This window comes from Crocuta crocuta, unplaced genomic scaffold, assembly GCF_008692635.1.
Source record: "Crocuta crocuta isolate KB4526 unplaced genomic scaffold, BGI_CrCroc_1.0 scaffold55, whole genome shotgun sequence".
Taxonomy (NCBI): Eukaryota; Metazoa; Chordata; class Mammalia; order Carnivora; family Hyaenidae; genus Crocuta; species Crocuta crocuta.
The window spans coordinates 4,573,514-4,588,554 of NW_027530512.1; the positions used below are offsets into that span (position 1 = coordinate 4,573,514).

General features: G+C 44.5%; 1 protein-coding gene across 1 annotated transcript in view; it reads right to left on the reverse strand.

Moving 5' to 3' along the window:
- FNTB (farnesyltransferase, CAAX box, subunit beta) overlaps positions 1–15,041 on the reverse strand; it is a 64,918-nt gene that overhangs the window by 2,271 nt on the left and 47,606 nt on the right. The window contains exons 8-11 of the mRNA XM_077767179.1: positions 14,124–14,253; positions 11,177–11,309; positions 5,051–5,162; positions 4,060–4,174 (exon numbers count right to left, since the gene is read on the reverse strand). Of these exons, the coding sequence (XP_077623305.1) occupies positions 4,060–4,174; positions 5,051–5,162; positions 11,177–11,309; positions 14,124–14,253 (490 nt within the window). The remainder of the gene's footprint in view (positions 1–4,059; positions 4,175–5,050; positions 5,163–11,176; positions 11,310–14,123; positions 14,254–15,041) is intronic.

Genomic DNA, 15,041 nt, shown 5'->3' on the forward strand with positions numbered 1-15,041 from the left:
AAAAAAAAAAAAAAAGAAACAGATAATCTCTAATTTATATAAACTTTTTCAAAGTCTATACAAAAGGCCAGGGTGGAGGTAGAGAAGAGATAACCATCTAATTTTATGAGGCTAAGATATTATACTGAAATATAAACTGGAAAGAGCAATACAATAAAACAAAAATTTAGATTGGTTTTTCTTATGAGTATCATGCAAAAAAATCCTAAATAAAAATATTAGTCAGGGGTACCTGGGTGGCCCAGGTAAAAATACTAGTCAGTCGGTTAAGCGTCTGACTCTTGGTTTCAGCTCAGGTCATGATCTCGTGGTTTTGTGGGTTCAAGCCTCGCATTGGGCTCTGTGCTGGTGGTGTGAAGCCCGCTTGGGATTCTCTCTTCCTCTCTCTCTGCCCTTCCCTGACTCGCACTGTGTCTCAAATTAAAAAAAAAAAAATACTAGTCAAAAATGCTAGCAAACTGGGGCGCCTGGGGGCTCAGTTGGTTGCACGTGTGACTCACGGTTTTGGCTCAGGTCACGATCTCACAATTTGTGAGTTCGAGCCCTATGTTGGCATCTGCGCTAGCAGTGCAGAGCCTGTTTGGGATCCTCTCTCTCCCTTTCTGTACCTCCCCCACTCTCTCTCTCAAAATAAATAAACTTAAAAAAAAAACTAGCAAACTGAATCCAGCAAGGTATTAAACACACACACTCACCCACACTGTCCTATGACCATAAGAAGGGTTGGTGCTGGGACTGTGATGTTAACATCGGGATATTTATTAACAAAATATAGCATATTAAAGTAAAGGAGAAAAACCAGATGTAGAAAAAGCACTCAATAAAGTTTAATATTAGATTATGATTGGAACAAACAAGAAAACCTAGCAAACCAGGAAGAGAGGGTTAAGTAACATCCTTAACCTGATAGGAGGTATTTATCAAAACCTTGCAGTAAGGATCCTCCGTAATGCTGAAGTGATAGACACCTTCCCGTTACAACCAGAAGCAAGACAGGAGCGCCCCCATGGCCACTTCCAGTCAACACTCTATGGGGGTCGGAGCCAACATCCCGAGGCAGGAAAAAGAAATAAAATTCTTAACAATCAGAAAGAAAAAGGCAAAACTGTCCTTATTTGAAAATAACATGACATTCTAAAGAAAAGATCCAAGAGACTCTACAAACTATTACAACTATTAAGCAAGTTCATTCAGCAAGGTAGCTAGATACAAAATTAAAATATAAATATCATTTCTGTACATTAGTAACAAACAATATTCTAGTCACAATAGTCACAAAAACTATAAATTTCCTAGACAGAAGCCTAACAAAAGATGTGTTAGTCTTTTATGGAGAAAATGATGTAAGACCACTGAAGGGCATGAAAAATAATCTGAAAAATCGTGTTCACAAATGGAAAGCCTTAATACTGAAAAGAATTCCGTTTTCTCCCATTAACCTTAAATCTAATGCAATTCCCATAAAAATTCCATTATAGGTGGGGTTTTTTGGGGAACTTGATAAGCTGATGCTAAAATTCATAGGAAAAAATAAAACGCAAAAAACAACAAGGCAATTTTGAAGAAAAAGAACAAGGTGGATGGGACCTGCCTACTTGCATTTACAATTTGCTTAAGAGAGTATGGACAGGCAAACAGACCAAAGGAACAGAACAGAGTCACCTCATATATAGAAACTCAAGTACATGACAGACATGTGACACACATCAGCAGGAAAGTTGTAAATTTCCATAAGTGGTACTAGTCAACTGGTCATCTACATGGAAAAAAGATAAAATTATATCCAACCTTCACCACCAACAAAAATCAATTCCAAGAGAATTAAAAATCCAGATGGGAAGAATAAAACTTTAAGTGGTTTGGAAGAAAATATATATATGACCTCAGTGTAGGGAAAGATTTTTTTTTTTAATGTTTTATTTTTGAGACAGACAGAGCATGAGCAAGGGAGGGCCAGAGAGAGAGGGAGACACACAATCTGAAGCAGGCTCCAGGCTCTGAGCTGTCAGCACAGAGCTAGACGTGGGGCTCAAACCCACGAACTGTGAGATCATGACCTGAGCCTAAGTCAGATGCTTAACTGACTGAGCCACCCAGGTACCCCGGAAAAAACTTCTTTAAAAAAACCCTTTTTTAAAATGTTTATTTATTTTTGAGAGAGAGAGAGCACGAGTGATGGAGGGGCAAAGAGAGAGAGAGGGAGACACAGTATCCGAAGCAGGCTCCAGGCTCTGAGCTGTCAGCACAGAGCTAGACGTGGGGCTCAAACCCACGAACTGTGAGATCATGACCTGAGCCTAAGTCAGATGCTTAACTGACTGAGCCACCCAGGCGCCCCTGGAAAAGATTCTTAAGTACCCCTCCACACCCTCAAAAACCGAAAGGCAGTAAAACTGTTCACTATAAAATGAAAAACCTTCTATTCAACAACCAGAAAAACCACTAAAAGTGAAAAGACAAGTCACAAACTGGAAGAGATTCACTACACACATGCCACCGACACAGGATGAATATTGAGAACACAGGAGAACTCCTTCGAATGTGTAAGAAAAGGGCAAACAATTAAAATTACAAATCAGCAAGCGAGCAAGCAGCTGGCAGGCAGTTCACAGAAGACCTCCCACAAATGGCCAGTGAACCTTTGAAAAGATGCTCAACCTTACTAGTCCCCAAGGAAATGCAAAAATAAAACTGAGACACCATTCCCCATCTATCAAATAGTGGAAAGGAAAAGCTGGACCACAGAAGTAACTCATTTGAGTACTGCGTGAGGATAAAATCACACACGCCACGTGGGCAGCGGGTCGGCGCTGTCCATGAAGGTGAAGGCGTGTGTTCTCTTCATCCCAGCAAGTCTTTTCGAGAGAAACTAACGCAAGAATGCACTGTGACTCCATTGGCAATAGCGCAAACCGAAACCATCTCAGTGTTAACAACCAGGAGAAGAAACATCAATTGGGGTACATTTATATAGGGGAATACCACGTAGTTGTTAAGATGGGTATGCCAGAGCAACACATGTGGACGCAGCTAAACCTCATAAATGTAACGGTCAGCAAGAAAAGCAATGCACGAGAAGTGGTCTGGTAGCTCCTGTTCTAACAGGCATGAAGACATTCTCTGTGTATACTGTACATGGATACACACATATGTAGTGACAGCACAAAAACCTATCTGCAGGCATGCCGAATGTCAGACTCAGGACAAGGTTATGCTGGGGGTGGAAGGAGAGACAGACGGAACGGGGCTGCATGGGAGGCAAATAGAGAAAAATGTTAAGGCTTGAAAAGCTGAATGGTTGCTACTTGGATTTTCTCTGGTTATCAGTCAGGCTGAGCATCTTTTTACCCGTCTACTGGCCATCTGTGTTCCTTCTGCTGGAACTATTCTGTGACAGTCTACACGGCCCCGTTATTTGATGGCCGTGGACAGTCTTAGTTGGATTCGTGTCACAGGCTCACGTCTTGGCTCAGGGGTGTTTCCCGCAGCCAGGAGGGTCTAGGGCGGATGCGGGGCTGACGGTTTCGGGGGCACTGACAAAACCAAGTCAAACACACACTACACACCGCACTGAGGGCTACGAGGGGCACGGACAAGGCACGGTGGTGCCGCACTGTAGGGAGGCCTCACTGGCAGAGGTGGTCTGGGAAGCTTCTCTGGACACAACGGCACTGAGAGCTCCAGAAGTCAGCTGGCCAGCCATACAGCAAGGCCTGCGCGGCTGCAGATTCTGGAAACATACTGCCTCTTAGTACATTTCCTTGGAGGAACTATGAATAGAGGCCTGGGTCCTGGGGCAGGGATAAAGGCACAGAACCTGTCTCAGACTGCATCCCCCACCCTGGAACCCTGAGTTTGCCTTGAGGTAGTTCCCTCCTGGGTCCCAGACTCCCTCCAGTGGCGGAGCGGGGGGGGACGCTGCAAACGGCACTCACAGGCCTGCCCGCAGTGGGTGCAGGGGCAGTTGTGCAGAGCACGCGTGGCGGCTCTGCTCTCTCGGTAAGCCCCGTCCCGGGGACCCTGTGGCAGAGCGGCAGCAAGGCCCCCATCCCGCCTTACCAGAGCATTTTCGGGCACACCCAGGACCACGTCGTGCAACATGGCTCCGCTGCCGAAGTGCTGGGCTATGGACAGGCCACTGAGGCAGTAGCAGGTGTGGTAGAAGTCCCGAGACCTGCAAGGACAAGTGGCTCTGAGAGGGGCTCCTGCGCTCCCCACAAATCCCCCCAGGCACGGCCTCCAGCAGGAGAGTCAGGCTGGGGCACACCCCCACATCCCATGCCCAGCGCAGCCTCTCAGGGCCTCACCCTCAGCCCTGCCTCCCAGCAGGAAACTTTACTTGTAGAATCGGTCCCTCCAGCTGCCTTCCAGAAAGGACTCTCCAGGGTAGTGCTGGAGTGCTGGTGCTAAATTAATGTACTTCTCAAAACCAAACCAAAACAAAACAACAAAAAAACCCTGCCAAAATGCCTAGAAATGAGCCAAATTCTCTGTAACAAATTGCAAGGGACCAGCCTTCAGCTGGGCCTTCCCCTGGATGCTGACAGTCGCAAGGTGTGCGCTGGCCCAGTAGCGAAGGGAACAGGGCTTATCTGATTTCCCTTTTCTTTTACTGTGGCACCTCAAGGTATTTATGCTGCAATAGTTGGGATTATAATTTCTGTTTATGACCTTCAAGGCTTTTAAAGTCCTATATCCTGTTCTATTTAGATCAGTTTGGTTTAAAAAAGAGGAAAAAAAATGCAAGAAAAGCCACCAACCTATGTTGGTGAGGGGCAATCTATGTACCTACCAGGAGAGGGGGGTGCATATAGGCTAGGAGAAAAGGTGGGCACTGGGGGTGACAGGATGGCACTGGAAGAGGTGCCCCCACTGGGAGGTGTCTTCCCACAACACACTAGCACTAAGCAGCAGGATGGAAAGGGACCCTCCTCCCCCTCCCCCAGATGTTTAAAGAGCAGCAGCTGCTGCCCTCTGGCTCTGGGGATGCTTGAGCGGCACACCCTCTCTCCCCTCCCTGCCCGTCCCTCCCCCAAGAGAAGGCACTCACTTGCCAGGCTTATCCAGAAGCCCCCCGGCGGGGCACTGGCAGCACATAAGAATGTACTCCTGCAGGGCCTGCTGATGAAACATCCAGTGGCTCATGCTGAGGGCAGGGTCGCCTGCAGAAAGGCAAAGCGTCAGTGCAGGCCAAGGCCTGGTGGGCATCCAGCACAGTATCAGTGACGTCTTTGTATTTTATTACCCCCTGGGGACAGTTAAGGTTTCCCTCTATTCTTCCTGGACTAATTTTGAAGATTACATTCTTGAGACACTTGATATCTTTGCCCACGTCCCATGATATGTCCCTTCTCCTGACCTTTGACTTGAGTCAAAGAGCAGCAGTCCAGAGTGACACCTTGGGGTGGACCCCCTTACTGTGAATGCCTGTCCTAAACCACATCACTGGCAGGTGTGGGCCAGCTGGCTATCTCCGCCTTCCAGATGCACCCTGTCACTGCTCCTGACTCAGTCCACAACTCCCTACTCTGGGCTTAAGACATTTCCTCTAGCACAATCCTGACTCTAATTGGCCAAGAGGACTCTCAACAGGGGTGATACCTGTTCCTTCCACTTTTCTAAGCCTGAACTTAATGTATCTCCAAAGGACATCCTCCAACTCTTCTCTTGGCCTCAAAAACTATTCCTAAGAAGGATTACTAGTAACTTCCAGGATTTCTGCATATAACATGATGGGGCACCTGGGTGGATCAGTCCGTTAAGTGTCTGACTCTTCATTTCGGCTGAGGTCACAATCTCACGGTTTGTGAGTTCAAGCCCCGAGTCAGGCTCTACACTAACAGCAAGGAGCCTGCTTGGGATTCTCTCTCTCCCTTTCTACCCCTTCTCTGCTTGCATTCTTTCTCAAAATAAATAAATAAACCTAAATAAAAATATGGTAGCAGGAGCAGAAACTGGCAGTTCTGGTAATAATGCTCATGTATGAACACGCAACTGGCCTTCTTCACTCTGAAGCTGAATCAGTATGGTCAGAGGATTCCGTGGGCCACAGTTAGCAAGTGGGGCCATAGACAAGACTGCAACAGATGGATGCTGGCAGAAGCATTTACATGGGAATTGTTTTGTTTTTAATATACACATGCATTAAGTCCTTGGTCAGTTTTATACTTGGATACCTGGGCTACTACAAAGATAGCAAACAATCTGTAAATAGCAATTAAAAGCTAATTTTTCCTTCTTCTAGTCTTGGTTTCTATGCATTTTCCTATATAGTTATTATAATTTTGTATTTTGCATTTTCCATTTAATACTATAGGCATACGTTTTTCTATGCTGTTATCATACTGTTGATTTTTCCTTTGTGATTTCTTCTTTAAAGAAGCATATTTAGGGGCGCCTGGGTGGCTCAGTCAGTTAAGCGTCCAACTTCAGCTCAGGTTATGATCTCACAGTTCGTGGGTTCGAGTCCTGTGTCAGGCTCAGCGCTGACAGCTAGTTCAGAGCCTGGAGCCTGTCTTCAGATTCTATGTCTCCTTCTCTCTCTGACTCTCTCCCGCCCATGCTGTCTCTATCTCTCTCTCAAAAATAAATAAAACATTAAAAAACTTTTTTTTTTTTTTAAAAAAAAAGAAGCATATTTAATAGGTACCAGGATTCAGGGGACAGAATGGTGAAGATTCTACAAGTGATTATGGCCATGGCCGCACAACTCTAATTACACTAAAAACTGCCGAGTTGTAGATTTTAAATGAGTGAATTGTATGGTATGTGAATCATATCTCAAGAAAGCTGTTATCTTCTTTAAAAAAGCAAATCTACTAAACTTCAGGATCACTGCATTAAACGTCTATATGAAATATAATTTTATTCTATATCCTGTAAGAAATAAGAAAATATTATTATAAGTAAAGTGCCAACATGTCACTCAAAGCAGAATCTGAAAAGAAACTGCTGTGTTCATTGTGAGGCAGATTACAGAGTGAGTCGGGCACCTGCTGTCTTACGGAAGTCTACAAGCTCTGAGTTCGCAAAGTCCATGTGGAGTTTCCAGCGGTCCTGAATCTGCACAGCGGCCACAGAACCACAGATGAAGGCGGGCATGACGATGGGTGCTGCCCATGCACCGCAACCAGCCTCTAAGTCCTTTCTAACTCTCCCTTCATTTACAAACCTCCATTATTATGTCATTTTGCTTTTCAAGGATTCCTTTTATCTAAGAAATCAAAAGTTTTCCCAAACAGTAACTGACAGGTTCAGCCACATGTAGCTCAGTTTCACAGGTGGGCAAGTCCAGGCCTGGAGTGTGTCCCAACGTACATACAAGCACCAAGGAACCATCAATCTAAACACAAACTCATGGGCCTGCTGCTTTCTCACTGCTCCACAGAAACAAGTAACGCACTCATTTAGTCAGCATTTAATATTTTTAAGATCCTAATAATCTGTTCCTCTACTCAACTACTATCTTCTACACACATAAGGCAGCCATCTGTATGGATCTACTAATGGCCACTTGCTGAGTGAGGTCAGACTGAGTTTGTGTGCTGCCGTAACTTGGTGCCTTGTTACCTCTTTAGCTAGCAACATGATCATTGCCTTTAGAAAATGTATTTGGGGGCTCCTGGGTGGCTCAGTCGGTTAAGCGTCTGACTTCGGCTCAGGTCATGATCTCTCGGACCCTCCCCTGATCAGGCTCGCTTGCTCGCTCGCTCTCTCTCTCTCTCTCTCTCTCAGAAATAAATAAAACATTTAAAAAATTAAAAAAAAGAAAATGTATTTGGTCATTTACTACGATAAAAGTAGCAATGCACATGGTTAAAAAAAAAAAAAAGCAGAGTAGAGTACAGAAGGAATAACAATTCAACATGTTAAATCTCCCTCCCTTCATCTCCCACCCTGCTCCCAAAGGTGCCCATTGCTAAAGGGGTTTTGCTTGCTTCCAGGCAAAGCTGTGGAGAGGTCTGCCTGTGGGCACAGAGACCACTCTAGGCCTGGCCCATTACACTTTACACTGTGTCCTGGAGAGTTTTCCAATATTAGCTCAGTACATATAACCACGGTATGGAGAGATCATAATTTATGTGACTATTAAACTTTTAATGGGCAGTTGGGTTGTTTGCCATTAAAACTCCACTTCAACGCACATCCTTTGCTAATATCTCTGCAGGTAAACTCCCGACAGTGTACTTGCTGGGTTTAAGTAATTTAAACAAGTCTCCAAACTACCTTCCGAAAGCCACATGCATTGTTTACACCCACACTGATAGCACAAAGGTGCCCTGTTTTTTCCACACTCTTCCCAACATCAGGTACCGTGTTTTCTCCTCTCTGCCAACCTGACATTAAAAACGACCAGTGTCCCGCTGATTTTATTCACATTTCTTTTATTGCCATCTTTTTGTTTCATTAATGCCGGCTGTGCTGGCTAGAAGCAAGGCTCTGACAGCAGCGTAGGGGGTGACTGGGCATTATAAAGCAAGTTGATCACCCTTGCTGGTCTTTGTTTCCTCATCTGTGAAATGAGGGTAACAACAATACCTATTTCGCAGCATTGCTCTGAGGATCAAATGAGAAAATACCTGTGGAGGACTCCGTCAGTCTCTGGCTGAGGCTGAGTGCTTGGCCAGACTCGGCGGCCAGGAGGAGCAGTGTTAGCAGAGTGGGTGACACCCGTAGTACTTCTTTTCCTGCACGTCCGGAATCTGCTCGTTCAGATCCTCTGTCTGGTTTTCAGTGGGGCTGTTCATCTATTTCTTAGTGATTTAGGAGCCTCTCAACTTGAAGAAATTAGCCCTTTGTCATCTGTCACAAATAATTTATCCCACCTTGCGACTTGTTTTGTTTATAGAATTTCTCTTCTTCCTTTTAGTTTTTAAATGTTTATTTATTTTTGAGAGACAAAGAGAGACAGAGAATAAGGAGGGAAGGGGCAGAGAGAGAGGAAGACACAGAATCCGAAGCAGGCTGCAGGCTTTGAGCTGTTGTAACACAGAGCCTGACATGGGGCTTGAACTCACGAACTGAGAGATCATGACCTGAGCCGAAGTCAGACCCCTGACCGACTGAGCCACCCAGGTGCCCCAAGAATTTCTCTTCTTATACAAAAGAACTTTATTTCTGTTTTTCTTTATGTAAGAAATACAAATTAATTGTAGAAAACCAGAAAAATACACATATAAAAAGAAAGAAAACAAATATCGCATGTCGCTTCACAATCCAGATGCCTTCTAGTAATTTTTTGGAATCAACTCTTCGCTAAAAATGGAATTATACACAGACTGCTCTGAAACCTTTGATCACAGTGTATTATAAAAATCTTCCAACACATTGTCTCCTTGTGACTCCCAACATCAGTATTTTGCCCACCGTAAAGACACGGCGCTTCTTCCTTTCCTGCTGCTGCTGAGAAGTGGGTGAGCTGCAAGCCTAACACAGGCCTTCTCCTGGGCCCTGACACAAGCTGCAAGGCTCAGATTCGCAGGCAGCCCTTTCCACGGGCGAAGCTCTGAATGTCAACAGTCTTCCAGAACTGTGCTACAGTCAACAGAATGTCAACCGGGGCCCTGAAAGACGCCAGCAGGGAGCACTCCTGTTACAGCTCTCCTGGATTTTCCTGGCATCCCCCATCCCTGCCAGGGGCAGGTTTGTGAAAGGCTGACCATTTTACCAGGGGCTTGACCTCACTAGTTCCAAATAAAGAAATCACTAAAACCCTAAGTTAATTTTGCTTTGAAAACATTGAAGTCTCCGGGAATTCTTGACCTCCCTATCACAGTGGTCTAGCCAGAGACCATGAAGGCTCCAGAATCAGGGGGATAATCTACCCTTATGCCCTGACACCCTAAGCCTGGGGGCCGCAGGCAAGGAATCTCAGGACAGACTGAGACCCACAGAATGGGAAGACAAGGGGGCATTTCGGGGCTCACTTGGATAAGCATTCGACTTTGGCTCAGGTCATGATCTCACGGTTTATGGGTTCGAGTCTTCATTGGGCTCTCTGCTATCAGTGTAGAGCCTGCTTTGTATCCTCTGTCTCCCTCTCTCTCTGCCCCTCCCCCACTCATGCATGCACACGTGAGTGCTCTCTCTCTCAAAAATAAAATAAACATTAAAAAAAAAAAAAGAATAGAAAGACAGGGCAGAGACTGTGTTTACTTCAATTTAGTATCCAAAGTGGCCACAACTCAGATGAAACCAAGAAATTAAAGAAAGGGGCTCAGAAAGAACAGCCAAAGAAGAAAAAAAGTGTGGGCCAGGGGGCAAGGCAATAGGAAAGAATCTCATCTTCCACATTTGAGCAATTAATTACTCAACTACTAACGTCCAAAGAAAACCTTCCCTCTGGGCTGAGGTATCTCACTCCAAGAACAGGTCAGCCCCCAGCAGGGCAGCCATGACTTCCCCTCCCCCACTGGTTTCCTCAGGGACACGCTGCTCTCACATTAAATAAATAAGAAAGATGGTTCAGGAGTCAACAGGCAAACTGAGATTTCAAGAGATTAAATAAAGGAAGGCTCCCTGAAGATCTGCTTGCTGTCTAACTGTTTTGGTTTTGCCTTCTGATCTGAGACTCCAGAGAAATGAACCTGGGTCTCTCTATTCCTGTTGTACAGGTGGAACAGACTTGCATTTAGGATTCTTCAATGAATTTAAAATACAACATTTCTTTCTTTTATTTATTTATTTATTCATTTTATTTATTTATTTATTTATTTATTATTTTTACAAATAGTTTATTGTCAAGNTTAAAATACAACATTTCTAACAGCAGCAACTACAAAGCCAGTCAGACCTGGTGGATCTATTCTCCTGGGGTCCTGCCTCTCTGCCCCTTTGGGCAATCACCTTCTCAGTCACTGTTGTGACCGCGATGCACACAGTGTGGGTTTTCAGTTCCGATATGACCGATATGAGATGCTGTGTTGGAAACTGTGGCTTCACACCTAGCTCAAGTGGCAGTCACCCTGGGGCCCAAGACACACACCTACCTCCTCCTAGCCACAGATGGTTTGAAGCAGCAACTGTGACTCAACTAAACCACTAGGATTAAATCCTACTCTGCACATGCATGCAGGAGCACTCAAAATTCAGGACAGACAAACACTCTGGCTTTCCGACAAGGGTTAGCAGCCAGGGGAAGTCACCCAGCCCTTGCCTGCAGTTCCCCAGGGCTCACCTTGAGCATGCAGCGCGCGGTGCAGCAAGGGCAGGAGCCCCGCCTGCCAGAAGGAGTAGCAGCCGTCCACCAGCTTGTTGCAGCGGCCCTGAAATCCACCCTCGAACCGCATCTGCCGGCTGGTCACCCATTGCTGAGAAGGAAACAGAGACGCAAAGGGCAGTTGTAGGCTAAGCCCCCATCTCTTGGCTTCCTGGCACTTGAATTCTAGTACTTTGGGTGTTCCTTCCCCGCGCTGGTGCAGATGCAGACTGGACCATCAAAGCTGGGCCCTTGCAGGGCAACCAGTACTAATCTCTACTCCGTGCCCAACGGCCAGCTAACCACCTTTTCCCGGGTTTCAAATGGGTTCTGCTGCTGACAGAATAAAGATATCAAGTTGGTCTATAAGGAGACCTGCAAATGTCTTTCAATAAACAAAGCTTAACTAGGAAATATAAGGCAAGTGGCTTGTTTCTAACCACTTTCCCTTCTCAGGGAAGTTTATTCAAAGCAGAGAAATGGAATTGGGTGCTATATCTCACTGGATGACTGTTCCTGACTTTGACTTGGCACCTGAAGAAATTCATCGATGGTTTCTTAACAAGTTACTTGCAGGACTAGAAGTGGAAGCCATTAGTTCAACCACCAATGATGGCTCTGTCACGTCTAGGCTCTCTGCCTCTCTGGGGAAACCTGGCTGACTAACAGCAGACAACCTTTTACTCTGAACTTGTAAAATGGTTCTTAATGTCACTCAGCAGTCACACGTGATGCTGCCCATCCCCGCTTATCTCCAAATTTTCTAAACACACTCTGCTACCAAGATCAAGATAGCCATGGGTTTGGCCGTCCAGGAATGAGCAGAACCAACTGGCTGAACAGATATGACATCTCCACTTCCCTTCCAGGCAGCTCCAGGCACCAGCCACGGGCTTTCACAACTGAAAGGTGCAGAGGAGGACATCCTCCCCTCCCCGACCCCTAGGTTCTTACTTGAATGAGTTCCTGAAAGGAGCTTCCCCTTTTGGGAAGGGGGTGGAGTATCTTTAAGTTAACAGGTATGGAGTTTAGATTATATCCCTGTTCAAGGCAATACTCACCCAAAAGGGTCAAATCCCAAGTTCTTAGAAGAAAGACATTAAAAAAAACTACACTTCGGGCGTAGGCACTACTATATCACCAGTGAGTCTTAAATGACCCAGTGCTTTAAGGGTGATGCCATTTAATGAAAGCAGGTGAAGCATCAATCAAGAAAAGAGAAAACAGGGGCACCTAGGTGGCTTAGTCGGTTAAGCATCCGACTTTTGCTTGGGTCATGATCTCACGGTTCGTGGGTTCGAGCCCTGCGTCGGGCTCTGTGCTGGCTGCCAGCTCAGAGCCTGGAGCCTGTTTCAGAGTCTGTGTCTCCCTCTCTCTCTGACCCTCCCCTGCTCACGCTTTCTCTCTCTCTCCTAGAAATAAATTTAAAAAATATAAAAAAAAAAAAAGAAAAAAAAAGAAAAGAGAAAACAGGCACTACAGTGGGGAGTCCATTCTTCATTTTCATTTAATCCATGGACTAAGGATTTTTTTTCCAGACTAAGGGTTTTTAAGCTAGAGTATATAATTTTTTCCCCAGTGCCTTAGCCTATGGGTTTATTCTGTTTCCTTTGGCTATATGAATTCATAAAATCCTTCAAATACAGGTCCTAGTTCTCTCAAAGCAAATGGAAGGGATAGAGTGGTTTAGGTAAGAAGGACACTGACATGAATTAAGCACCTACTATATGTTATCTCCTTTAACCTCAAGAGTTTAGAGTGCTAACCCCTCCTTTCACCTTCAAAGAACTGTTACCTCTACCTTATAGAGAAGAAAAAAATTTAAGTCAAAACAGACAAATTTCCTAAGGTCACATGCAAGTGTAACTCAAAGGCTCAAATCTAGAATAGTGCCATTATAACTGAGGGTTCTGCTAATTATATTCCTTATTTCTTCCTGGGAAATGGGACTTTTATATTTTATGCCTTATTGGTGATCAGATTCTTAAATGTCTAATAAATATTAAATCTAGTGCACAAAGCTGGCCATTTCAGTATGCTACAAGAGGCTTCCTGTGGATGAGGACAAAACACTACTGGTTGTATATCTGTAGAGAATATCAGAAACTTTCTTGGAAGCTCATGATGGATCTCATGACAGTTCCTATGGTGAGCAGCTGACATCTGAACTTGGTGAGAGGAGATGAATGTCAGTTGCAGCTGGTTTGCTTTGAGGTCATGTTTGGGAGTAAATGCTTCCCAAAAGACATCTGGGTGGCCATGTGTGTGTGTATGTTTGTACACTAGGCCTCTGGCGATAATTTAAGAATAATCTAGTGGATCAGAAAGCAGTCATCTTTCCTTCTCGATATCTGTCAGGACCTTAGAGTCCAGACATAAATGCCTAAGGCTACCTGCTCAATGCAACCACCCTGCTCTGTCCAACTCATTTAAATGTAGTTACTAAGTGTTCACATATTGCAGTTGGTAATAAAAGCTCTGCTTCAAAAGTCCTGAGAGCACTTCTCGTGATTTTTTCTCTTAGCAGATTCTTTCTAAGATACACGATGACCTCTAAATTTAAGAGACTGAAGCTATAGTCTTAGAAGCATGAGGAAGGTACTCTGGCTCATTCCAGATGTTTGAGGGACTCAGGAAGACTGTGGAGTTGGCCTAATATACTACAGAAAGTTTAGAGCAGGAAAGATGGAAAGGCAGGAAGAAAGGAGCCAAGACCAAGGCAGATGTCCACTCCTCCCACTTTCTCAGACCAGTGCTGAGTGCCCCAGCAATTATGTTGAAAAACTGCATTATGGATCATTTAGTTGGCGAGCCCAGGGCAGGTGTTGGTCCTTCCCACCGCCAAACAGTCCCAAAGTATTGTGAGTCTGAGCAGTCACATCACCAGGGGCCTGGGGCCTGAGAAGAGGGGTCAACCGACACTTACCAAGAGGCTCTTCAAGTTCAAGGAACGTTCCTTCTTGAGGATGACCAGTGCGGCCAGGCCACAGAAAGTGTAGCCACCATGGGCTTCCATCCCCGGAACGCCACCAATTCCACCTTCCCAATTCTGACACCTAGGAGGAGATGGAGAAGAGCAGATTGACTGGTCGGTGTCAACCAATGAGAGGCCGGGTAGAGTGGGCGGGCACAAGCACAGAACCACCCTGGATGGCAATGAATGAGTTTGTTACAATAAAGACATGAACCATCACAACTATGAATGGAAAGATGCCAGCCAATTAACTTTTGGAAGTGCCTTTTCCTCCAAAAAAAAAAAAAAACAAAAAAAAAAACGGGGCGGGGGGGGGACTCAGAGAAACAGTCTACTTAGGTATAGTACCTCAAATATTTTAGGAAAAAAGTAATAAAATCATACATACAGTATGACAACCACAGGTTAGAATAAAAATGAAAAATTATTGCTATTTAGGGCAGTTCTATTGCTGGTATTTTTCCTCTTTATTCTGTATTTTCAAAAATTTGCTATAATGAACATATAAAAGTTTATTACTATCAAAGTAAACTTATTTTTAAAATCATAACTTCCTGTATATTCAAGTACCTTATTTACTATTATTATTTGGGGTTAGACTATATATTAATAGTGTATTCTTAGTCATAAAAATATGCTTGATCTTTCGACCAGCAATATAGGATCATTTCCAGGAATTAATCCTAGAAAATAAATTTAAATGTGTTCAAAGATCAGATTATAAGAATGTTTATGGTATTCCCATCTGTAACAGTGAAATATTAGAAACAACATAGGAGCTCAACAATAAGGGAGGATTATATAAATTATGGCATATCTGTACAATAGAAAACCACACATTTAAAATGACGCTATGGGGCACACGGGTGG